The sequence below is a fragment of the Pseudopodoces humilis genome, chromosome 26 (assembly GCF_049639895.1).
Source record: "Pseudopodoces humilis isolate 2021_Gansu_Grassland_sample_001 chromosome 26, ASM4963989v1, whole genome shotgun sequence".
NCBI classification, from domain to species: Eukaryota; Metazoa; Chordata; class Aves; order Passeriformes; family Paridae; genus Pseudopodoces; species Pseudopodoces humilis.
The window spans coordinates 6,542,387-6,567,890 of record NC_142225.1 but is presented as its reverse complement, the minus strand read 5'-3'; the positions used below and the strand labels follow the sequence as shown (position 1 = coordinate 6,567,890).

Below are 25,504 nucleotides of genomic sequence, written 5' to 3'. Positions count from 1 at the left end.
TGATAACAAATTATCTGCTAAACACACATGTGGAGAGAGCTCAGCGCCAGTTTGTCTGACTTGTCTTTAGCTGCTCCTGCTCTAAACGTCTAATTTTCTTTGACATTTTGTATCACTCAATTTTGTTCCTTTAAGCCTGTAAACCAGAGAAAGGGGAGCAGTGCCTTTATCCTAAGATGAAGCATGACCTCCTGCTTTAAAACAAGAGCTGGCTTTATTTATCCCCAAGCTGGGCTTGAGGAATAACAGAAATGTTTGTTGTCCCACAAAAGACTGGTTTATCAGATATTATTAGAGCGGCAATAGCAATTTAGAATGAGCTTATTAGGCACATTTAACCCTATTCTCTGATTATGGAGGATCAGGGATTTGTAACTGGAGTCATTGCAACTATTTTCTGCTGAGGGTTTTTGGAGCCAGCATGGTGCACCCACCCTGTGCCTATGTAGCTGTTGACCCATGGGTGGTTGTACTGCCATGATGGGTCAAAAGTCAGTTCATGGGGCACTTGTTGAAGAAGTTCTGGCACAAAAGACTCATTAAATTGCTTTATGTAATTCCTCCTGCCTGTAGAGCTCAGTCACCAACACAAAACAGCCTGTGGAGAAGGCGGGACTGAATTTGCCGGTGAGAGCTAGTTTTGATGGACACTTCACACACTTCCAAACCTTATCTCCAGAAACGTTGACTTGGAAGGCAGGACTTGGGCTCTGTAAGTATATTTTCTTCTCCAGAACAACCTTCTTTCTTCTCACCACTATGGACAACACTATTTCAGAGAGAGAAAAGTGGGACCTGATCTAGTGTGTGGCATCTCTGCCTGTTGTGGGGAGGTGGAATGAAATGATCTGTAAGGTCCTTTCCAGCCTGAATGTTTCCATGATTTTATGGTTCTGTGACGACCTGCAAAATGGGCAAAGCAAGTAGGATGGACGAGCAGAGTAGGGAGATCATCCTAGTGGGATGAGGTGGGAGGAGGGTGCTGACGAGCAGATGTGAAGCTTCCCAGGGATAAGCCACCTGCATCCTGACCCAAGCTTCACTGCTGGCAGGGCATGAAATCCCATCTCTGCAGTAGCAAAAGGCAAAGTTCCCAAAACCTGTTCTGGAGCAAGGGCCACCTCCAATTGTCAGCGTACCTTGGTGGTGCTGGACTTAGGCCTGTGTTTCTGCAGGGAGAGCACCTGACCCACTTCAGAAAGAGCCATCTCCAAGCGAGCCAGCCACGGGCACTGCTCCTTGCTCCCATTTGCCCAGGGTCAGAAACGATGGTGGGTTGGGCCCTGGGAGGGGGAGCAGAGCCTGCAGGGTGTCCTCTGTGCTCAGAACTGGGGCCTGCTCCCTGTCAGCAGCAAGCCTGTGTCAGGGCATGCAGCAGCAGTGAGCTCCTCTCCGGGGATCTATCCTCCAAACAAGCACGGTCAAACAAAGACAGGGGGACAGAGGCTTTCCTGACATTGTCAGTCCTGGCTCTTTAGGAACAGAACAAGAGGGGGTTTGGAACAAGCTGCACAAATATGTATTTACACATGCACACAATAGGTTGTGTGCTCACAATGTGGGATGGGCGCACACCATGGCAGTCCTGCCACTGGACCCTGACAGCAAGGGGAAGATGGAAACAGTGACACACTCAGCCACAAAGAAACTGCCAGTGTTGGCTCTCCTGTCTCCCCTGCTTGCCTCCATGCAGCCTGATGGGCTGGGGCTGGGCATTTGAAGAGACAGGCAGCTGCACCAGCTGAGGCATTGCCGGCAGTGTGGTGCAGGTACCACCTTTCTCTCTCTTTTCATTACTGATGGCCTTTGAGGGGCTGATTTGGGGGAATGTTCAGGTATTGATCCAGCCCAGAGAGGGAGGATGGGGCTAAATGGTCTCATGCTGCTGTCATCCATGGGGGAAAGAGTTTGGGGCACCTGGGTAGGGATGCCAGGGGACAGACAGACTATTGTTCCCTCTCTGACTCCCCTTGGCCCCACAAATGGGGTCATGTTCACTGCACAGGCACAAATGTGACTCCAGAGGTGGTCCTCCTCAGAAACCCAATCTGAAACATCCAGGAGCTCACCTGAGGACTCTGCATTCCCTTTACTGGTGCAGGAGAATGGGAGCATGTCCCTGCCTTCCTCACTGCAGCTTCTGCCTTTATTCCCTGACGGTCTTCTAGATACAGAGCAGCCCAGACTCTGCAGCATGGGGATCTGCAACGGTGCTGGCTTGGCAGAGGGAGAGGGCTCAGTGTCTTCTCCAAGGATGGAGAGGTGCTCAGCCCCAAGAAGCAGTACACATGGCTCAGGGGTGACCCTCATGGCCCACTCCACAAATGTCTTCCTTCCTAAGTGCTTGTCACCCTGGCCATCCCAGTGCAGATGCACTGGCAGTCAGGGCTCCCAGGGAGAGTGGCAGAAGCAGGATCCGTGCTGTCCATCAGCTTGGGTGCTCAAACTAGGAAATCCCTGTCATCTGGTACTTGCCAGGCTCCAGTTTAAAAATGCCTATGGAAAATAATCCTCTAGGCTCATCAAGGCCAAAGCAATTCTGAGCAGATTTCTGGACAAATACTGGGGCTTGTGTTTTTGTCTGTTCTCAGCACGCACTTGTCGCAGCACTCACTGCCTCCCCAGGGACTTGTGAGGTCCGGACGTCCCAATGGCCATCCCAGCTGTGTTGTGGCCTGGGAGGGGAGTGTCAGGCCAGACAACCACAGCATGCTGTGCTGTGGGGCAGGAGTGCACAGCCCTGTTTAGAAGCAGGAGTGGTCCGAGAGCAACTGTGGCCATAGCATGTGTGGGAGTCCGGTGCTTCATGCCCAGGCCTGTGGCATTTGCCCTGGCCAGTGCTCACCCTCTGTTTCAGCCTCCTCCTTCTCCACAACCAGTGCCATTCTGTTCTGTGCATCTCTGGATTCCACTCATTCATGTCCCAAAGCACCAAGTGGGCCTCTCCAGTGATTATCCCCAAGCTGGGAGCGCTGAGACTGGCAGTCACCAGAAGAAGCAGGAATAGATGCTCCAGTGCTGTGGGCAAGCCTGTGTGACTGGGTGGTGGGACCAGCAGGGCCAGGGACTGAGAGACATCTTCACAGATGCCAGGGTCAGCTGGTCAAACAACTTGGCTGTCAGGCTGCCTACAGTCCTTCCCCTTCCTCTTCAGACCTACGAGAGTGCCTCAAGCTCCCCTGAGATGATGCAGGACCAAAAATGTCAAGTACTACAGAGAAAAGCCTGGCTTTGTGCAATATCCCAAGAAAATAGCTGCTATAGAAGCTACAAAGGAGAAACAGAACTGGAGCACCACCTGGAGCACCAGCTCATCCCCATGGTGATTCTTCCCTGAGCTCACTGAAGGCAGCATACTTCCAGAAGCAGCCCAGTCAACAAACCCTCCAGCAGTGTAAACTGATCCTAAGGATACATTGTGTGGAGAGGGAGAAGTGCTGAAGCCTGTTTGGAGATCAACAGACATAGCTAGGAATGCCACCAACCTTTTGACAGCCAGGCAGGCAGACAAGGCAGGTTGAAACCAGGAGGAAACAGCCTCTTTGGGCAGAGATACAATGGAGAATGAAATGCAGGTGAACTAGTGTTATTGACATATTATTTGGTGCAGGATATAGTTAAATTATTTGCCGAGCCCCCACCTTTTCCTCCCCACCCCAAGAACAGGAATAGAGTAATTAAAACAGCATGTTCTGGGACAGTGGAGATCCCATGGGAGAGCTGGAAATGGAAAGAAGTACACCCACCACCATGGCCTGTCCCAGTACCCTTCCCTCTTGCCTCAGGGGTCCCCAGGTCTGCCAGAAAGCTGTTGGATAAAGATGATCCCAGTGTCTGGTGTATGTAGCAGAACAGGATCTTGTGCTGGTCAGACTGGTTTGGGTGACCCCAGATTGAAGACAGCCAAGTGTTGCTGGGATGCAGTTGTGTGTTCATCCAGCGGCATCACCTCCGTGTCTCCTCTGTGGTGATACTCCATTCCAGTGGGCTGTCACTCCTTGGGGTCATATTCACCCATCAAGCCCCTCGTCCCAGAGGAAACACCAGCCCCCTCCCCTGCCTGCATGGAGGCACTGGCAGCACCAGCTATAGAGCCTAAAGGATGAGTTACCTGCTTGAGTGAGGACTGGTGCTGCCAAGACATGCTTGTCAGGCAGACAGCACTTGGGAAACAAGGAAGGAGAATGTGGAAAGGACAAGTCACTGCACTGGGGACATATGGGGCAGCAACCAGGAAAGGACAGCAGCCCACACACTCCTTGAAGACAGAGCAGAGAGTGAGTTTTCACAGAGCATTGAATTAGTACTGGAAAAAGGACATTGAACAGCCTCACCTTCCTCTGGTCCAGGAACAGAAGGGCAGGAGGAACAGAGATACTACTTCTTGTGCCAGATAAGTTCCTTGGAAAAAGGTGATGTGCTTGTACAGGCTGCATCACGAGGGGCCCATTGAACCCAACCAGGGAGCTCTTACCCAAGAGCGTGAGGAAGAGGCACAGTGCAAGGGATAAGGGAAGACTACAGCAATGGGGACATCTCAACTATTGCCGTGTGGTCTCCATGTGGTCAAGGATCCCTTATTCCTAGACAAGCTCTCCAAGGAGAGGATGCTTCTCCTAGAAGCAAAGAGCAGGAGTGGCAGCTTCCAGGATGCAGCTGGAGCCAGCACAGACTTCTCTTTCTTAAGCAGGAAGCAGCAAAAACAGGTCAAGGCAAATGCAGCAGGCAAAGCTCTCTACAGGGCACAGTTACCCTCTTCCCACCTGGAACAGCAGGACCAGCTGACTTGCTGCTACTTGCTTCTGACTGCCACTACCCCACACCATCCTCCTCACTCCCTTTCCCCTGGAGCTCACAGGGAGGTGGCAGTCTGTTTTGGTCAGGGCTCTTGAGAAAGACTACAGGAGATTATCCTCTTTCTGCTGGCCTCACATCATCTCATGACCCAAATCACTGTCTGTCTCACCACTCACTGGTCACACAGTGCCCCAACAGCTGATTTTGGTAAGGAATTATCTCCATTGCCACTACGAAACAAGTATTGGGCTCTTCATACTGGCAAATGCAGGTCTCTCTGACATGGCCACAACTGTCAGTATCCAGGGGGATCTTTGGGGACACACAACCTTGTTGAATGCTGGTCTGCATCACTGGGGGACGTGTGTGTGAGCCTGACACAGGCGGCAACAGAGCAGCAATGGGAGCCGGACAGTTAAAAAGTGTTGGCCTAAATGAGCATAAAAATGAACACAACCACAGAGGTCTTCCATGGTGTCAGTAGCCATTTTGGACATCTTAGCAGGGCCTTTCTGTGGCAGATTATTTTTTAAACAATGACAGAGGCCATTACACCAATACAGCCCAGAACAGTGTTGTACCTATATCATCCATGGAGGAGAACTTGCACATTCTGTGAGGACAGTGATCTGATGCTTTCTCTTCTGCTTCTATTTTCACGGGGTAAACTTAGAGCCTGGAAGCTTAGTTGAAGTGAAATGTCAATCCAAAAGTTCAGAGAACTCTTTTCCAAAGCCTAGTCAGGAAACCAGGATGGATATCACAATAGAACAGACTTTCCCATGAGATTTCCAATAATTCCTGGATTTGGAATCATGTTGTTGCTTCTCTTATCAAGCAGGACATGCGTATTCATGACAGATGAGTACTAGACTTCTACATCTGCTAGAGACATTAATTCCAAGAGAAATTAGAAATCAGATTATGTTTTGAGATTACTAGAGGTCCTTAGTGTTTACAGTGGAACACAGAAAACCTGAATTTGTACTGCTCGGCTGAGGCCTTTCCCTCATTCTGGAAATGAAATGGTTTGGCTGTCCCGGATGTTGAACTTGATTAGTGTCCGCCACAAATGCAGTCAGAAGCAGGACTGCAAGGCTGCTTAGTGTTGCTTTTCAAGGACAGCTTTGTTGCCCAATATCCTGAAATCATATCCTGTTTTCCTCACAAGAAAAAAATTCCTAATAGGATTAATATTAAATCCGTCTTTTAAAGGAGACAAAAATGCAGCAGCACAGAGCAGGAAGGACACCTTCCTATTTTCAGTAAGATGGAGAAGCAGCAGAAGCAGCAGGAACAGGAACAGCAGAGATGTGCTGCAGCTTCTCACCTGCCCTTCCAGCCCATCACTGCTCCGGCAGCTCCCTGCGCCCTTGAGCTCCACCATCCCCAGCCTCTTGTTTTGCACTTTACTCTAAAACCCACACACCGGGGCATTGCACATCAGTGCCAGACAAATGACATACTCTGGCTTCATTCATCTCAGCAGCACTGGGTCTTCTCAAAGGAAACTGGAAGACCATGTCTCACCTGGGATCCACCACAGCATTTCCCACTGCTCATCTCCAGCAGAGCAGAATGCTTGAGCCTAGGTAGGATCTTAACGGCAGAGCCAAGTGGCACTTTCAGTTTGATCCAAAATTGCCCCTTTGAATTGTTATTTATCTTGTCTAAGCAAAACAGAGTGCTGGCCTCTCCCTGCTCAGTCACACAGGAACAGACGGATCAAGAGATCCTCCCACCCACTCACTCTTTGGGGTATGGTGTCTCACCTCAGAAGTGGGTGAAAGTGTTGGTTGTAGTCCCTGGCCTTTTACTGAGTGCACCTGGTCCATTCAGTGCCTCAACATGCTCAGAGTAAACCCGTGACCATGCTTGCTGTGATGGAGGAGCGGTGGTTCTTTTGATATGGAAGTGCTAGCACCTCCCCACAGCTGCTCTGACACCATCTGTGGAGTGTCACTGTTTATTCCCTTTTTTCCCTTGAGTCACAGTTGAACTACACCACTCTTCTTTTGGCTTCCAGGGCTGTAAAACAACTTAGAGCATTAGACATGCAACCCAGAAGTCAAGTAGCACCATTAGGCTTTGGGAGATGACATCCAGAGAAAAACATTCCCAGGTAACAGTGCTTTTGTGCAGGACTCGGGACATATGAGGAGTGAAGAACATGGGATGCACGGCTGCTGCAGGCAGAGATGAGGAACTCTGCTTGGGATGGGAACATGCTATCAGCAAGGGCCTCTCTCACACACCAAAGCGTTTGGCACACAAAGCCCGGGACTGTTTTATCCTGCAGAACCAAACCGTGAGTGAAATGGTGAGGGCATCCAGCTCCTTCACGGCACAAAGGCCCACCTCAAATGTCCCCCCTGGCAGTGTGTCCTTACCCTCATGTGAGCACAGCTGCCAGAGTGGGCTGGCAACGCTAAGAAATGTTGTGATGAACACAAAAGCACAATCGTCAGGCAATGGATTTTAATTTCAATGGAATTTTAAGTGCTGATGGGTTTTAATACAGACACTGTTCAGCATTCTGCACCTGAAGGGGTCCATGACCATCAGGGGCAGGGCCAGGTATGTCAGGAATGGGGCCAGGACTCCCGGGAGTGGGGTCAGGGCCTCCCGGGAGCAGGGCCAGGATCCCCAAGAGCAGGAGCAGGAACCCCACGAGCGGGGTCAGGACTCTCGGGAGCGTGTCCAGGACCCCCGGGAGGAATGAGGACCCGGCAGTGAGGGGCAAGGGGACCCCTTGCTCCTGCCCAGCGAGTGGAATTCCTGAGCAGAGTCACTCCGTGGGACAAGTTCAGGGAAGTCCCGCGCTGCCGCTGCGCCGGGCAGTGCCATCCCGCCCGGCCTCCTGGCACACGCGGCCCCAGAGCCCGTCCCGCCGCCAGCGGGGGCCCGTAGGGGCCGGGGCGGTACGTGCCGTGGCGCACGGCCCAGCCCGGCCCCGCCGCGCTCCTGGGGTCGGGGGGGCCCGGCGGGGCGCACGTGGCGCGCGGGGGGCGGTGCTCGGCCGCGCACGCCCCGCTCCCGCCCCCCGCGCCCCTCCGCCCTTATAGCGGCGGGGGCGGGGGCGGCCGCACTTGGCGGCAGCGGCGGCACCCGCAGGTAGGGCGCGGGCGGCCGCGTGGCGGGCGGCCGAGGGAGCGGGGAGGGGGCGCCTCGGGGTCAGGCCCCCGGCTCTGGGAGCCGCACGAACTCTGGCGGCCCCGCGCTACCCGGGGCCTCTGCTGCCGGCCCGGCTTAGAAGTCCTGGAGCCGGTGATGGTCCTGGGCCGTTCCTGGAGCGGGGGGCCGCCCGCGCGGCCGGTCGGTTCCACACCGGCGTTTCTGGCTGTATTGGAACCGCCGCTTCGGTCTCCCCCGCCCCCGAACTGTGGGGGGAGCCATGTTTTGTTCCCGCTCCGGTATGGCCGCGTGGTGGGGATTCCTCAGTACCCTGCCCTGACCGCCCTCGTCCCTCTCACCGGCAGTAGCGTCCTGGGGTCAGGGTTTCCCCGGCTTCCTTCTCCCGGAGAACGGTGCGGATGCATGGTGGTGGCCTGGGGGGCCCGGGTAGCCCAGTTGCCTCGAGGTGTGGGTGCCCTGTCCCGGGGAGCTCCTGCCCGGCCCCTCAGGCCGCTGCCCCGGCGTATTTGTGGGGCCGCGCGGGGGAATCTCCGCACCATTTGAGGGCGCTTGATAAGCGCTGGGGCGCAGGGAAGAGGTAATAACGTTATGTTTGGCTCTTGATAAAGGCAGGGAGGGCCTGGAAGCAGCGTGGGAACCGTGTCGTGGCAGTGGGTCTGCGGTATTGGGGTGCACGGGGGTATTCCCCCGTCCCCATGGGGAGCGCTCCCGCGGCCTTCAGCACCTGGGTGAGCACTACATGGGGATGCCGTTCGCACCGGCCTTCAGGTGATTACTCTTGGCATGTGCTCCGAGCTGGACCTCGGGTATTCGAGGCTGCTCAGGTGGGTGAGTCACCCAAGTCCTTCAGCACCGTAATCCCCTGCTGGCTGTGCAGGATGGACTGCGGAACCGTGCTCCGGCTCCAGGAGAGGTGCCTTTAGCCCTTGTTTCTGCCTCGCTCAGGGAGGAGGTGGTAGTAAGGTCTTGATGGCCCCGTACGGGTTTGGGGCGTGCGTCCACTCTCAGGTATGTGAATCACTCAGCCAGCAAAGCGTTTCGGTGATCAGCAGGAAAAAGCTGAGGCTGCTGGAGTTCACTGGTGGCCGGTGGTAGCTTACACTCGCTGGGCAGCAAGGCGAGTCAGAATGCTCCTAGAGCCAGCACCTACCAGCTCTGGTCCTGGGGTCTGCTCTGGTTGAAGCCTGGTGGCCTGTGGCAGGTGTTTGCTGGCCCCAGGGTGAGATGCTCGGGAACCTCAGCGGGACTGCTGGAATGCTTTACCCGGGTTGGGTGTTGCAGGTCGGGTAGAAGTCCTGCAGCTGAAAGGTGGACGAATGCTTCATGAAAGTGAACAACGCTGGAGGGCTTGGGTGTGAACAGGCAGATCAGAGAGGAATTGTGAATTGTACCTGCGGCAAGTGAGGTGGGATTCTTGTCCTGAAACAGTAAATGCCCTGAGTGCTCGAACCCTGCCCTTTAAGGGTGGACCTTTTGCACAATGGTTATTCATGTTCTCCAGCTTTAAGCCTCTTCTGAGGAAAACGGTGGGTTTTCTTAGTTGCATCACAAGGAAGCAGGTATAATAAGGGTTTTGTGCCTTTCTGTGAGCCTTAAGACTTTTTGTGGTGCATAGGCATCCCATTTTCATGCTAAGTGAGGTAATTTAGTGCTGTTGGATTCTCCCTGGGTGTCTTTGCACCGAGGTTTCCTTGGCTGTGTCTGGAAGGAAAGGAACAATGCTGAGAAATGGGCCAGGGCAGGGAACAGCTGGGGTGTGCTGGGTGTAAAGAAACTCCCCAAGCTCCTGATGGTGCCTTTGTTGGGAAGGAACTTTCGTGGTGTTAGATGAACCGCTGGGGTGATGGCCCTCCTAATTACAAAAAGTTCTGTTAGAGTATGGCAGATCACCCTGCGCCAAAGTCGTGGGGGTGCCTGTGGCTGTCCTAGTCCCTTGGGAAGGCGTGAAACATTGTTCCCTTCCAGGAGGTGTTACCTGGAAAAGGTGTGAATGGTCGCATGTACTTTTTCTTGGCTTCTATTTGGCACAGTTGGCCTGATTTGTCTGGCAGCTAAGGTGGAAAATACCCACTGACTTTCATGCTGTCATTTTATATCTCCTTTATGAGCAGTTGAAAAGCTGCACGTAGGCTTGGGAGGCGCATCTCATTAAGCTCTGTAGGTAAAATCTACTGTTGCACTTTTATGGCTTTTCCTATTTCCTCCTCTGGAATCAGCCTATAACAGACTCTTAAGAAAGTGGGAGCCTCTCACCAGTGGTATCGATATGACTCAATGTGTCCTTAGAGCCGCTGCAGTGTAGTTCTGTAGCCAAGGAAAATCCACGTGTGGCTGTAGTTAATTACTGAAACCGCAATCACCAGAGTGCTACTGGGCCCTTGGTGTGGCTTCCTTTCCTGCCTCCATCCCAGTGCTGCCTTGGTCCTGGTTTGAGGGCTGGGTCCTCGGTGTGAGTGTCCCACTTCCATCCATGTACTCCTGGGTCCTTGGTGTGACCTCCTCTCCCACCTCCACCCTTGTTCTTTTGGGTCCTTGGTGTGCATGTCCCACCTCCATCCTGGTGCTTATTCATCTGTGGTTTGAGTGCTCGAAGCTAGCAATAATGTGGCAGCGGCTGGGATCAAAATTCAGACTCCTGCACTTAGGGAAGGGACAGCCAGTTCTGTTTGATGGTGGCTGCTGTGACTTTTTGTGATTTTGCAGCTCCCTGCTTTGCTAAGACACCCGGAGCTGTCTCTGGCTGGCATTGTGGGTCTATAATGAAAGAATGCCAATGCTATTCCATACTACATTTTTCTCATTCTGAGGATTTCCGGGCAGGCACAGGGTGTCCTGGGAGCGTTCCTGAGCGCTGCTGCTGCAGGGAGGGTCAACTCTGTGTCCTGGCAGAGCATGACTTGTGCTCAGGGTGTGACTGGGGAACCCTGTACAGGGGCTTGAGCACCCCCTGTCCCCTCCTGAGACATGGGTTTGGCTGGCAGCTGGTGCTATGAGAATCCCTTTCCCTAGGGATGGGGGTGCAGTTAAAGAGGGGACTCTAGGTGTGCTGTGCTGCAGGCTAAAGCTGATGTGAGCCCAGACTACATGCAAGAGCTGCTTGCTTCACGTAATATTCTTGTAACTGATCCGCAAACCCCTCTGGCTGCAGGGTTTTGGGCTTGAGGGCTCTAGAAGAGCCATGACCACAGCCAGGCTCTGGTGTAGAAATAAGCCAGGCTTTCTCCCTTGGGCCTGTTGGTAGCTTGCTTAAACCTGATTTCATGCTTTCTCACACCAGTAAGATGCTTGGTCCTTACTGAGCGTTGTTGATGCTAACAGCCAGGCACAGCAGGCCCAGATGGGAGCTTCTCTGGTGGTCACAAATAGCTGCTCATCTCTCTGGTTGGTTTGCTTCCTCCAAAGCTGCCAACAAACTATCCCAACATTTCATTTTGCAGGGCAGCTTGCAGCCTTTCATGCCCTGTGCCGTGCTGGGAGTGTTTTGGAGGCTGAGGGGCTGTGTCCACCAGAGAGACCAATTTGGAGTGTCCAGGACAAGTTTGTGGCTGTGCCTGGTGGGGTGAGCAGGATGATCTGTGCCTCTGCAGGCTGAGGCTCGTGCTGCCAGTGGGGGAGCTGGAGAAGGGCAGCTGCCAATGCTGTGCCCCATGGCGTCTGTCTGTCTGCACACTGGTGTTGGCTCACCGGGCCGACAGACTGGGGCATGTCTGGGAGTGTGTTGGCTATCCCTGGTGGGAAGAGGCACTGAGTGGGCTGGGCTGCTTCTGGCCAAAACCTTGAGCTTGCCCATGCGGGCTGCTGGCCTTGAGTGAGCCCTGCCTGTGCTGCTGACCTTGGCTCACCCCGGCAGCAAAGGCTGGAGCTGAGCAGGGCCTCAATTGACTATTGTCCTGGTGCAGAGCCCTTAGAAGTGCTGGAGAGTCACGTAGGCCATGTGCTGCCAGGTTAAACCCCGGCTGTGGGTGCCTGCTGGAATTAGAAATCTGTGCATAATGCTCTAAACCTGCTTAAAACTGGTGAAAGTGGTGTCTTAACTCCTGACAATCTCTTTCATCTTACTTCAGTCCAAAAAAAGTCCAAATTTGAAGCTGTAGAATGTTATTGGCTGTGAACAGCTGGTGGTTGCAAGCCCCTTCATTTCCCCAGCAAAAGATCTCAGTTTATTTTCAGGGATCGGAAGGGTTGTTGGGGGCCTGCCAGCTCCCAGTGTTGAGCAAATGTCCTATGGATGTTTATGGCCCTGTGCTGAGCACTGGAAGGGCCTCTTGTGATGAGCTGGGTTTGGGAGGTTGTGCTGGGAGGGGTGGATGTGGCTAATCTTTCAGCTAATTCTTTGGGCTGGGCTGATGGGGAACAAGCTTCTGGAGAACAGCATCCCCCTTTCTGCCGGGGGCTTGAGGGAAGAGCTCCTTTGGGAGGAGCTTCTAGCAAGGGACAGCTTTGTGCCCATCCTGCCTGGCCTAGGTGTTTCAGTGTTGGCATCCCCAGGCCAAAGGCTTGGTCCTGCTGACAAAGGCACAAGGGGCCCAAATGGCCATTGGATAGCCTGGACGTTTTTTTTGCTGTGGAGATCCTGCTCGGGACAATGCTATGTCCATCTCAGAAGCTGGATGCACAGGAAGAGCAAGAAGCGAAGACAGCAGGGCTGGGATGACCCATGGTGGATTTCACACCTGCTATGATGCATGCCCAGTGTAGGGAAGCCTTGGGCTGGAGGGATGTGTGAGTAGAGGCAAAGGTGTGTTGTGCCTGGGCAAGGCCTCTGCTTGGATGGGGGAATGTCCCTCTTCCTTTGACCCCAAAAAGGAGCACTGTGAGCCACTTTAATAAAGACTTTGCCCCAGAAATACTTTGGGGCATTTGCAGCACTTTATAAATGTGAGCTTCTGTCTTTCTGTGCTGGAGTCCTGCCAATCTGAGCTTTCAAAACTGCAGCAATTTACTGCATTATGTAACTAAAAGTCTTGAAATCATACTGTTCCAGGCCCCTTTGGAGAAAGGATAACTGCTTGTGGGTGAGACCTGAGAGATATCAGGGCTTTAGTCTCCTGGGGGGATCTGTTTTGAGGTGATACCATCTTCATTACCTCAATTCCTGCTCTCACTATAGCTGTGCAGAGGAGTGTGGCTGTAGGCTACCCATTCCTGCAGATTAGTCAGGACTTTTATAGGGAGCAGTTGTGATACTCAGTCATTACTTGGTCTCATCAGTCTTAATTACTGTAAATATGGTTATTTTATTTTCTAATAGGGCAAACTGTAGCTGGCTGCCTGGCAGCTGTGAATTTGATTTCTAATCACATCTCTACATGTTGCAGCTCTTCCAAAACGGCTGAAAATGTCATAATGATGTGTTCTGGTTTTTGGGGTGTTTTTTGTTGTTTTTTGTGCAGTTGGGCTGGCTGCATTACCTGTGCTTTATTTTTTTTTTTCCTCTCTTGTTTGAAAGTACTTCTGTGTGGGAGCAAAGAGTAAATTGTAAAGAAGCCTAATGCAATTGAAGGATGAGCTTTTCTAAAACTTAATGAGGATTTTCAGTGACTCAGGGAAAAGTGTTGTGGCATGCAGAGCTCCTTGTGTAAACTCTCTGGCGTCAGACTTTGGGAATCTTTGGTCTCAAAACCTTGTTCAGCTCAAGCTCATTGTGCCTCAGCAATGCAAGAGAGATCATGTCTAACCTGCCAGAAGCCTTTTATTTTACAGAGAGATGCCACCTCAGCACCCGCAGGAGGAGGAATGCTGCTTGTAAGGGAAGAAAATATAAATGAACCAAACCACAGTCATTTTGGAGCAGTTGAACTCCTTGGGAGCAGTGGAAGAATTAAATCAATGTATATGTCTCAGGAACAAAAGGGGAAAATCCCCATTGTAACCCCCTCAGCCTTTGCCTCGGATGACTTTTATTGCCTGTAATTTTAATTAGTGCTTACAAGTAGATTATATTCCTTGCTGGGACCTTTCATAGCCAGCACCTGGTAGTTTTAGCTTTCAAAAATGTTTTGGATAAATCGGTGTGATTGGATGATGCTCTAGGATTCACTGAAGGCTGTGAAAGCTCAGTGTGACTCAAAGCAAGAGGTGGCAGAAACTCCAGTGTGCAGCTTGTTTGGGGAGGGCATGTTCAGCAATTCCTAGTGCTCATGGTGGGTGGGTGGGCTTCTCTGTGTTCCAAAACCAGACTGCATTGGGAGTCTTTGTGGAGCCTGGCAGTTTCCTCGGTGGATGCGTGTCCCAGGTGGGTGCCCACAGGTGTGTGTTGGCCTGGGGATCTGCCTGCAGCCTGACACCACAGACACGGGCTCATCCTGGTGAGTCCCAGAGAGGAAATTGGAAGAAATGAGCTCTGGCTCCTGGGCATAGTTCAGCTGCGGACGTGCCAGGGGCAGCGTCTTGTCAATGATTCCTTTGTTGGAGCGGTGGGTGGCTTGGAGCTGCTCGTGATGGTCATGTGTTGCACTGGCCAGGATGCAGGAAAATACCCTGCCAGAGAAAAATCATTGTCTGGGTCACAGTAAACCAGTCTTAGCAGCTTGCAGAAACCGACCTCCTGTGCTTTTCTTCCTCTGGCCCCATGCGGGTCTGGGGCATCATCTGGTAGGCATCACTGTGGCCAGGTGTCAGGTGGCTCTGGTTAACTTGGTGCTGTATCAGATAACTGCTGCCAGTACTTCCAGTGCCAGGTAGGAAGGAGCAGGATCTCCCCATGACTCTGGATCACCAGCTGTGCTTCGACCAGGACACCGGGATCCCAGCCTTGGATATGCACCAAGTGACATGGAGTGGGTGAGAAGGCAGGAGCCCTTAGTCCTGTAGTGTGTGCTGTAGGGGTGTGCCAAATAGGTGCTGGCATGTCAGCAGCCATGGATGAGATGGTAATCGCTGTGAGCTGGGGCGGATACAGGCTATAAATAGGAGGCTGCACCTCTCTGAGCCAGCGCCACACTGCTTTGAAGTTGTCACTTTGCCTGGTATGGCCTCAGGAGTTCTGGAAAAGTCTCTCCTGCTCAAAGGTGGCTTTTTCCTCAAGTGCAAACCTGAGCAGCGGAGAGCTGCTGAATGAGGAGTGGGTTCTAGTGAAGGAGCCTAATGTTGCCCCTTGGCTGGTGGCACTTAATAGGGGTGGGTGGGGTGGGGATATCTCTGAGGCTGAGGAGCTCTGCAGTCCATCAGAAAATGCCTTCTGAAATCCCTGGGGATGCATAGGGGCTCTGGGGCTGGTAGTGATTTCTGTTGCTTTGCATGATGTAACCCTTGTTTGTGAGCAGCTGTCCTTCTTACGGTTCCTTGCTGTGATGCCTTGTGCTGCTCTCGGCTGCCTGGACCAGCCTTCATTTGGAGTAACAGCAGCTCTGGAGTGTGATCTAGTTCTGCTGCAGCGTGGGCCCATGTATGAGTAGCCTGACCCTGATGGCCTCTGGATTGCTCCCAATCAGCCTCTCCAAGGGGATTCCATACTTCAGCAAGCCTGAATGACATTTTCCTGTTTATTTTGTTTTCTAGTCACTTCTGGTTTTGAGCTTTTTAGGTGAATTGTTTTTATATTTGGGTGCTTTGTGAAACCTGCCATAGCCTTTTTGATCAAGGAGGAGGGTTTGGATGCATTTGGGTCAGGAGGTGCCCTGCAGGGTCAAACAGCAGGGGAACCAGGCTCTGCTGGGACTAAGTGTGTGCATCTACCTCCCCCTTCCCTGGTGGCATATTGGGACCTTTCCTTAGTCACTGCTCAGGCTAAGTTTAGCCACAGACCCTGACCTTTAGGAATGGTGGGTGTGCTGTGACACCCAGCTGCCCTTTTTCAGCAGAAATAGGGGTGTCCTGTTCGGCTCATGCATGGGGGCTTACTTCCCCTAAGTGTCTGGATTTAATAACCATTTGGCCTGGGGCTTCCTGGGATTTTGCAGTGCTGGGGTGGCACTCCTGGAGATGCTATGGGAGCTCTGCCCATGCAGATGAGCCCTGGCTGCTGTCACAGACACTCCCTGCCCTTTCCAGCTTAGGTCAGGATGTCATGCCTTAAATTTGTCGCTTACAAACATGTGCTGACTGGGGCTCTTAAAGGCCAGCTGCAATCTGAGCGTGTGCTTTGGAGTGGCCCACTGTGCTGGTGATCCTGGAGTGCTCTCACCTTAAGAATCAGCTTTTCTTATGGTGGTGGGGGCACTGGTGCAGTGCCAGCCTTGCAAACAGAGTTTGAGCTGTGCAGTTGTATGCCAGGAGCAGGAATTCTGCTTTCTGCTGAGGCAACACTTTGTCCTTTGCAGATCTGTGATCCCCAACTGAGTCATCGCCGACTTGATTCAAGATGCCACCGGCCATTGGAGGCCCCGTAGGATACACTCCTCCTGAAGGAGGATGGGGATGGGCTGTGGTCATCGGAGCCTTCATCTCCATTGGCTTTTCCTATGCCTTCCCCAAATCTATCACAGTGTTCTTCAAAGAGATTGAGGTCATCTTCAATGCGTCCAGCAGCAAAGTCTCCTGGATCTCCTCCATCATGCTGGCTGTTATGTATGCAGGAGGTAAGTGGGCTGGAGGCTGGTACATGTGCTGCATCACAGCACAAGATGCTGCTTTCCTGCTGGGGCTGGTGATTCCCACCTGGCTGCCGTGACAACCACCAAAATTTTGCTCTAACTTTGAGTTCTCTCCTTATGTGAGAGCAAAACCTCTCTTAATGGGTTTTCTTAAAGAGGTTGCTCAAAAAGTTGCATTTAATGCCCAGAATGCAAAAACCAGGTTAATCTGTCCTCCTCTGCAAAGCTGTAAAATCTTTCCGGGGAATTACGACTTGTGTAATTCTGCCCTTGTCCTTGTTACAGTAGGCTACAGATGCTGTGTCTGCTCCCAGCATCTTCCTGAAGGCTGGCGAGCTGCTGTGCCACATGTGGCAGCCTTGCTTTCAGGGGCACTTCCTTTCAGATAAGACATTGATTTTATTTATTTATTTTTTTAAATTCAGGGAATAGTAGGTGTATCTAGGGATCTGTCCCCAGTTTCTCATCTGCTCAGTTGTGCTTGGAATGCACTGAAGCCTCGTGCCACATGTTAATGCTTGCTGGTGCCAAGAGGCAGCTTCTGCTGTTTGAGGATGGCAGCATGCACTGGAAGTATAAAGATGTGGGCAGAATAAGGCAAACCCACCTAAACTAAAACAGCTCCCCTCCCTCCCTCCCCTGTCCTTCAGAAGCTGCCTTTTGAAGGCTTTTAATTCCCAAGCTGGGTACTTTATGCATGGTTTTAATGGGTGAGGAGCATGCAGAGTGTTCCTGGTCTCCAGACCCTGGGGTCTTGTATGTGCCTGCAAACACAGTGTTGTGCTGGGCCGAAAGAAACACTGTGAGCCTGCTGTTGTGGCCACTTCAGAGGCAAATGGGTGCTTGTCCCTGCCACCAGTCCGCAGCTGGCGAGTTGCCTGCAGCCTTGTTGGATTTGTGCATCCAAAGGAGCTGACGTCAGCTCCCGGCTGAACACGAGGCTTTTCCCTTGGGGGAACAGGCTCTGCTTTGTCCTCGCTCAGCTAGCGAAGCGACGAGCACATTTCCCTGCTCCAATGTTGTAACAAGCTTGTAAACCGTGTAACTGCCTTAATGAGACCCAATCTAGGCCATTCCTCCTCTCCCAATAGCTCAGAGCTGGTTCTTCTGGGGGCACTGTCTGGAGCTGCCAGGGATAAGAATTCCCAGTACTGGAGTTGTGGCTGTCCCCATGTCCCCCTCCCTCCCTGGCGATACTGTCTCTCCTGCTTTCACTGAACTGTTGCCATTAAATTCTAGCAGCTGCTAGTCTTGAACTGCTTGCCAGTATGTGGGTGGCAGGGATGCTGAAAGTACCCCAGATCTACCTGGGTGTATTTTTTTCCCCCAGAAGGTGGTCAGGTACTGAACAGGCTTCCCAGAGCAGAGCTCGAGGAGCATTTTGGACAATGCTCTCAGGCAGAAGGGATTGTTGGGGTTGTCCTGTGCAGAGCCATAGGTTGGACTCCATCTCAGGATTTTCTATGACTCATCCCCCAGCTGCTGAAGCACAGGAATCACTGCTGCCCCACTCATTTCTGCATGAAACCAGGCCCTTTACAGAGTTTGAATTGCACTGGAGCAGTCCCAGTGTGCATCCCATTTTCCCTGTCTCCTAGGACACCTGCTTGCTTGGAGGCTGAAAAAGTAGTTCATCCTCTGGAGGAACATTCTGGACTGATGGAACCTCACAGAGCTGGGGCAGCTCCTGTCCTGGGCAGGGCTAGGTGTGAGGAGGAAGCACATTTCCCTACAGCTGCCCTGTGCAGTGACCATCAGGATGCATGGATGGCATGGTGTCAAATGCCCCTTTTTCAGATCCATGTTGGGATTAGATTCCATTACTTACATGTTTCTGGCACCTTGACCAATCAAGTTAGATCAGATAATGTTTAGTCAAAAATGCTTCCTGTGGATGTAGAAAATAAGAGTGTGTGTGAATTATTTTCCTTTAAAAAAAGTGGGTGCGGTGTGGGGAATTGCCCCTAGAGTACCTGGCATTTCCCAGCTGGGGGGCTTCCTGCTGAGTGCCCCATGGAACCTGCTGCTCCCAGGTGGACTTCCTGGAGGAAAGGCTGTGTCTGCCTTTAGACTATGTTTAGGGGCATCACGTTTGCTGAGTTCAAGGTCCAGGTTTTGCAAAGTGCTGAGCACTCTATGGGACTCATGATATGGCAGCCCCATGTGCTGCTGCCTCTCACAGGACCAGGGCCATGGCCCATTGCACTGGAGCCTCTGGTAGCAGAGAGCAGAATGTCATGGGGCTGGGGACAGCCTCTGCAGTGCCAAGGCTTCTGTAACTTGCTCCAGGCTTTGTTTAAAGTGGGCAAAAAGGTCAAGTACCATCCGAGGACCCATGAATAACATGTTGACAACGTCCCTGTCTGTTAATGGCAAAGCAAGGTCTGTTAATATTCAATGGATGTTCATTCAGTGTATTTAAATACATTTTAGTGTCTGTAGAGCATGCTTGGCAGTCTCTAATCACTGTTTGCTTTGGATTAAAGCTCCTGATAGTGAAGCACTTGAAAGGGCAATTGGGCCCTGTCTGCCTTAGTGGTAGCAGTGGAAACAGAAGCACCCCTTCTCCTGGGGCAGTGCTGCGTCTCCCCAAGCCCTAGGGAGCTTCACCTGCGCCCAGAGAAGGTGTTTCCTCACAGCTTTGTCTGGTCCTGATCAGAAACCTCTGGCAGGTGATGTGCAGTTGCTTTGCAGCTGAGACCCCAGCTCGTGGTGGGTGGGTTGCCATAAGTAGGGTAGAGCCCACAGCACAGCATGAGGCAGGTGGCTTCAGCCTGTCCCAAAGCCCTGTGTCTGGGAACAGCTGGTGGCCAAGCAGCTCCCATTTCAGCCCACAGAAGTCAGCTTGTTCAAAGAAGTCAAAGCTTTCTGTGCTTCAACAGTTCTCTCTCTGTTTGGTTTAGATTACATATTTAGGAAGAAGTTTTCCCTGAGGATGATGAGGCCCTGGCACAGAGAAGCCTAGAGAAGCTGTGTCTACCTCATCCCTGGAAATGTTCAAGACTGGGTTGGATGGGGCTTGCAGCAACCTGTTCTAGTGTAGTGTCCCTGCCCAAGGCAGGGAGTTGGAACAAGGTGATCTTTAAGGTCTCTTCCAACCCAAACCATTTTGTGATTCTCTTATCTTCAGCTGCCTCTGAACCTCCTGCCCTTTCCCCTTACCCCAGTTCCCTCACTGGGAGAAGCAACACTGTGAAAGCTGGAATCCTCTGGCAGTAAAGCTGCAGTGTGCTTGCCTGTGTGTGTTCGGTATCTCATGCTAAGGTAACTTCTCTCTGGATGCATCTCCTTTCTTTGCTCAGGTCCCATCAGCAGCATCCTGGTGAACAAGTATGGCAGCCGGCCCATCATGATCGCAGGCGGCTGCCTGTCCGGCTGTGGGCTGATCGCAGCCTCCTTCTGCAACACGGTGGAGGAGCTCTACTTCTGTGTTGGGGTCATAGGGGGTAAGCGATAGCTCTGCCCTAGTGGGGCAGTGAAAGGAGCAGCTTCAACCCAGTAATTATTAGTTGATGTCTGAATTTGCATAAATTCTGTTTCCTGTCACTGCCTGGGTGCCTCTACTTCAGCTGGCAGCAGGGGCTGACTTCCACTCATGCAGCTGGGAGGTGGGTGGGTCAGGTGTTGGAATGTATGGGCCACTGGTGGAATCACCATCCCTCGAAGTGTTCAAAAAGCATGTGGATGTCACACTTAGGGATGTGGGTTAATGGTGGACCTGGCAGTGCTGGGGCAGTGGTTGGACTCCCATGATCTTAGAGTGCTTTTCCAACCTAAATGATTCCTTGATTCTAAGTTGGAAATGGAGCTGGGACCCCCCCCCTCCCCAGACTTGAAACCCTGCTTATCCCACTTGCCCTTCTGCTGGTGCTGCTGGGGGTGTCCAAGCCCTGAGCCCCTTATCTCTCTCCTGCAGGTCTTGGACTTGCCTTCAACCTGAACCCTGCCTTAACCATGATTGGCAAGTACTTCTTCAAGAAGCGTCCACTGGCCAATGGGCTGGCGATGGCAGGCAGCCCTGTCTTCCTTTCTACCCTGGCACCCGTCAACCAGCTCTTCTTTGGCATATTTGGCTGGCGTGGCAGCTTCCTCATCCTGGGTGGCCTCCTCCTGAACTGCTGCGTGGCTGGATCCCTGATGCGGCCCATAGGTCCCAAGCCAGATCAGCTGAAGAAAGAGGCCAATAAGGAAGTGCAGCAGGAGGCTGGGAAGGCAGGGAAAAAGGATGATGGTGACACCAGCACGGACCTCATTGATGGAAAGGCCAAGAAAGAGAAGAGCTCATTCTTTCAGACAATCAACAAATTCTTGGACCTGTCTCTGTTCACACACAGGGGCTTCTTGCTCTATCTGTCAGGCAACGTAATCATGTTCTTTGGGTTATTTGCTCCCTTGGTCTTCCTCAGCAATTATGCAAAGAGCAAGAAGATTGCTAGTGACTCTGCAGCCTTTCTGCTCTCCATACTGGCCTTTGTGGACATGGTGGCCAGACCTTCCATGGGACTGGTGGCAAACACCAAGTGGGTCAGACCACGCATCCAGTATTTCTTTGCTGTCTCTATTATTTACAATGGGGTTTGCCACCTCTTGGTCCCCATGTCCACCACCTATGCTGGCTTCTGCATTTATGCTGGCTTCTTTGGCTTTGCCTTTGGCTGGCTGAGCTCGATCCTGTTTGAGACCCTGATGGACCTGGTGGGAGCCCAGCGGTTCTCCAGTGCTGTTGGTCTGGTGACCATCGTGGAGTGTTGCCCTGTGCTTCTGGGACCCCCTATGCTAGGTAGGGTGTGCTGTGCCTGGAGAACTCACTTGAGGACATGGTTTTAATGGGGTGGTGCTGGGTTGGTGATTGATTGACTTAATGATCTTAAAGGTCTTTCCCAATCTTAATGATTCTTTGACTCTGGCTGTCCTGCCTGGACTTGCGAGTGGTGGTGGGTTCCCTTGAGCCATGGGCAGCCCTTGGCACTGGGGCAGTGGTCAGGAGACCATCCCAGCATCTGAGGAATGGCCAAGGAAGTGGGATCTGAACCCCTAGCACAGGGTAACAGAGCAGGGAATAAAGGAATGTGGGACAGGTCCTTGCCTGAATGTGAGAGTGATGGGCTTGGGCTGCTCTTGGGAACATCTCCATGACCTGAAACTGCTCTGGGGGCATCTTGCTAAACTGTCCCCTCTCTTGTCTCTTAGGGAAGCTCAATGACATGTATGGTGACTACAAGTACACGTACTGGGCCTGCGGGGTTGTCCTGATCATCGCTGGGATCTACCTCTTCATTGGGATGGGCATCAACTATCGCCTGGTGGCAAAGGAGCAGAAGGCAGAGGAGAAAGCAAAGAATGAAGGGAAGGAGGAAGAGACCAACATTGACGAGGCTGAGAAGCAGAAAGAGGCAAACAATGATGTGGCCCCCTCACCTCAGAAGAATGTGGAGGATGGTGTCAAAGAGGAGGAGAGCCGCATGTGAGGGACTGGTCTTAATCCCGGAGTGTCGGGGAAGCGCTGCTGCCCTGGTGCGGCGGCCGGGGCAGAGCTCTGCTGGCGCTGGGTGGCTGTGAGAAGTGTTTAAACCAGGTGTTCATTTTTAAACAGGCTCTGAATTGTCTTTCCATCTGTGTTAAACAAAGGTAACAGGACTACATATGCAGTATCCTCATGTGTCCAGGGGCAGGGGGCTTTTATAGTCTGGCTTTTTAACAGTAACATGAATGTACTAATATGTGCCTTACAGTCTCCATATCTAGCTGAATCTGAAGGAGCCTTAACTCTAAACTGTGCTTCAGCTCTGTATTCTGCTTGGGGTTGGGGGGTGGGGGGATGTGTGTGTGTTTTGGGGAGTTTTGTTGTTAAAAAGCCATAAAAGCAGGATACTGGATTTGAAGCATGTTGGGCTTCAGGGCCGGCCCTGAATGAATACTGCTTCACACGCTTCTTACTGCAGGCCCTCTGTGGGGGAGATGCGGGCATGGGGCAAGGTGCTCCTCAACCCCCGTGCTCAGTGCCTCCTGGCTCTTTAGGTGGTCTTTAGGTATGTTTTGAAAACACTTTAGCTACTGTAGTTCTTTAAAATCCCTGTTTTTGTAGCTGTTCTCTCATGGGATATTCAGCTTGAAGAAAGATAGCTGCAGTTCTTGTTGGGGCAGCATCACCCACTCCAGGGCTGTGGCAGCCCTGCTTGCCCAAGCCTTCCTTGGGGAGTGTTGGGGTTCCCCCTGCCTCCCCACTCTGCCTCAATAGTGCCTCTTCTCAGCCCAGTGCAGTGTGATGTGAAATGGGTTCAGGTTGTGGTGCTGGCATTCATGCTGCTGTCGGCTGTGCTGCCCCATCCTGCTCGTGGGGTGGATTTCCACCAGAGCATCCCTTCCAGCCAAGTGTTTTGGGTGCCTGACCTTGGGCAGAGTGGTGAGGTGGGTGGACATGGTACATCCCTGAGACTTTATCTGCTTTTGCTCTTTTATCTGTTAGAGAAACCTCTTTTACTTGCTTCTGTTCAACTGAGATCTTAAGGCAGTGGATGCTGAACCTCTCACATCTAGGACACGTAAGGGGGAGGAAAGAATTTGTACGTATTTATTTTTTATTTTTTAGTGTTGGAAAATATCTCACGTATGTGGAGCAGGTTAATGGCTCTCAAGTTCTAGTAAATGTTGATCAGAATTCATGTTAAGAGGCTGAGTTTTTCAAATAAACTTGTTTTTTTACAATTTACCCATCAAATGTTGAACTTCTTTCTTAGAAGTGTGATTTCTATGTGCCAGATCACATAGATTTAGGGTCAGTTTTGGGGAGAGGGTGAGTGGGGCTGTGGCAGGGCTTGGCTCTCCACTTGCTGCTCCCAGCATCCTGTGGAAGCTGGACACATACTGAGAGGGTGAGATGCCCCTTTGCAGCTGGAAGAGGAGGCTTTGGTTAGCAGTTGGGGTGGCTACAGCATAGTGTCCTCATGTACTCTGGTTTTGAAAACCTGTAAAAACCCTTGCGAACTCCCGCACAGATACTCTTGCTGTCTGTTTCCTTCTGAGCTGAATGGAACCACAGCTGTATGGGGCTAAAACTAAATGAGAGGTTAAATGAAGGTGGCCTTGAGGGAGTTGTTCTGGGGTCCCTGGGATCCCTGGCAGGTTCAGGCCCCGCATTGCAACTGTACTCCTTGCTCTCTCATCTGCAAGGCCCCTTTTGCCTTTTTTTGGTCTAAATAGCTCGTAAAACAGCCTGGATTGTTGGAGTTTTTTTAATGCTGTAGATTATAAAGCATGGGGAGTATTTTGTAAAAGAGGATGTTGTATGGTTACTGAGCTGTGATATTGTAAAGCCAGGTAATTGTATTTTCATAGCTGGGGTGTCTGGTGGACCACAGGAATGGGCTCGTGTCAAAATTACCAACCCCTGGGAAACTGCCCGTTATCCAAGTTTTTGTAGATACAGACAAGGTTCCCTCTGTGTGTGGGATAGTCTCTGGTGGGACTCAGACAGTGCTGCAGGAGGGTCTGGGCTCTTCTGCCGTACCAAGCATTGGTGATACCTGTAGAGAAGGTCATTTGTCCTCTGTAATCCAGGATGTGCTCAGCCCTTCCCTACTGATCCCCACCTCTTATGGGCATTGGGGGTCCTGTCTGGGCTGTGCCCACAGCTGACATGGGTGTTCCTGTAGCCAGTGCCACTGGGAGAGGCTCACACAGCTAGGGCAGGAAGCCCTAGCATGTTTAAATAATTTCCTGCTGCTTGGATGTGGCTGGCTGGGAGCACTTCAGTAATAAATCCTGGTTGTTCTCTACCAGTGACCCTTGCTCCAGGGTCTCCTGTGGAATTTGTTCCTATGGTCCAATGCTGTGGAAATGGGAAGGTGTCTGTTGGATTGGGAGGAGAAAACTTACTCTTGCCCAGTATTAGGCTATAAGCTATTAAGTGCTCTGGTTGGAGTAGAGCACAGTCCTTGCTATGGCAGGTGTGGCACCCCTCCAGGGCACAGACTGTCCTGGGCCAGCCTCTCCCACCAGGCAGGGGCCGTCCCTGTGCCTGTTCCTGTCTTAGCTCTCAGGAGCAGCAGGGCTATATTCAATCACATTCTTTCTGTAAGCAAAGTCATATGCAGTGATGGGAAGTACAGGACCTGGGCTCCCAGAGCCTCTCTCACTGTTACATATCTGTAAAGTGGGAGCTAAAATTAGGCACAGTGCTCCAAAAAGCAGATGGGAGCTCTTGCTTTACCTATGATGGTGAGTGAGTGGGCAGTGGATGCTCAAACCAGCCCTTGTGTTCCAGGGATGCTGTGCAGGTTGAACCCATTGCACTGCCTAACTGGAGGAGATAGGGATCTGCTGTGATGATCCCTTTGCAAAGTACAGTACATCCATGGGGACTTGTGTGCTTCCCTGCTCCCCAGGCCAGGAGCTGTGAGCAGTGGGAGTATTGCTGGCCAGATTCTCCTCATTCTTCCACAGGGTTTCCTCTATGCATGCGGCCACGTCTCCTTCCTTCCTTCAGGGATCACAAAACAAAATTCTCGTCATAGCATGCAGAATTGAGGAAATACTTGGGAGCTAATTCCCCTGCAGTTTGTTTTCCCAAACATCTGAGGTTGCCAGCCAGAAATGCTCAGCAATAGCTGTGTGGTTTGGGGGCTCCCAGAGGAGCATGGGGTGCTCCAGCTGCTGGCTGGGACCTGTTGCCAGCTGCTGACTGCTGGTGGCAGCCAGGCCTGTTAATGGTGGGAGCTGGGATGAGGCAGGCAGACCCCAGCTGTCCTTCCTTTCCTTCCTTCCCTGTTAGGGAATTTGGGGCAGTTCACTGGTGAGCCCTCTGGCTACAGTGGTTACAGGCTGGGAAGCTGCTGCTGCCTCTGCTGTGCTGTTGGGCCATCCTCCATCACCTCCTTGGGGGGTGCCCAAATGCACCCCAACCCTACGGCTGCCTGGAGCCTGTTTTCCCTGGTGTGTGGGGCTGTGGTGCCTGTGGTACTGTGAGAAGCCAGGCAGCTTCACAGCCCTTGACTCACAGACATTCCCAGCCTCCTGAAACAGCCTAATCCTCCCCACAA

General features: G+C 52.1%; 1 protein-coding gene across 3 annotated transcripts; it reads left to right on the top strand.

Annotated features, from left to right (window-relative positions):
• Positions 1-7,854: 7,854 nt before the first annotated feature.
• On the top strand, positions 7,855-23,175 carry SLC16A1 (solute carrier family 16 member 1). Of its 3 annotated transcripts, none has more exons than XM_005529270.3 (5): positions 7,855-7,911; positions 16,194-16,451; positions 19,769-19,912; positions 20,383-21,246; positions 21,657-23,175. In XM_005529270.3, exons 2-5 carry the CDS (start codon positions 16,235-16,237, stop codon positions 21,932-21,934), a joined length of 1,503 nt encoding a protein of 500 aa, XP_005529327.1. In that variant the 5' UTR covers positions 7,855-7,911; positions 16,194-16,234; the 3' UTR covers positions 21,935-23,175. The 3 variants fall into 3 exon arrangements, with proteins under 3 accessions (XP_005529327.1, XP_014113619.1, XP_014113618.1); XM_014258144.2 differs by lacking the exon at positions 7,855-7,911 and adding an exon at positions 8,546-8,660; XM_014258143.2 differs by lacking the exon at positions 7,855-7,911 and adding an exon at positions 8,679-8,700.
• Positions 23,176-25,504: the final 2,329 nt, after the last annotated feature.

What these genes read in the sequence shown, in the direction of transcription:
- SLC16A1 (XM_005529270.3), top strand. Translation starts at nt 16,235, where the DNA reads ATGCCACCGGCCATTGGAGGCCCCGTAGGATACACTCCTCCTGAAGGA. An exon ending in CTGTGTTGGGGTCATAGGGG is followed by an intron (nt 19,913 to 20,382) that starts GTAAGCGATAGC and finishes TCTCTCCTGCAG; the next exon opens with GTCTTGGACTTGCCTTCAAC. An exon ending in TCTGGGACCCCCTATGCTAG is followed by an intron (nt 21,247 to 21,656) that starts GTAGGGTGTGCT and finishes CTTGTCTCTTAG; the next exon opens with GGAAGCTCAATGACATGTAT.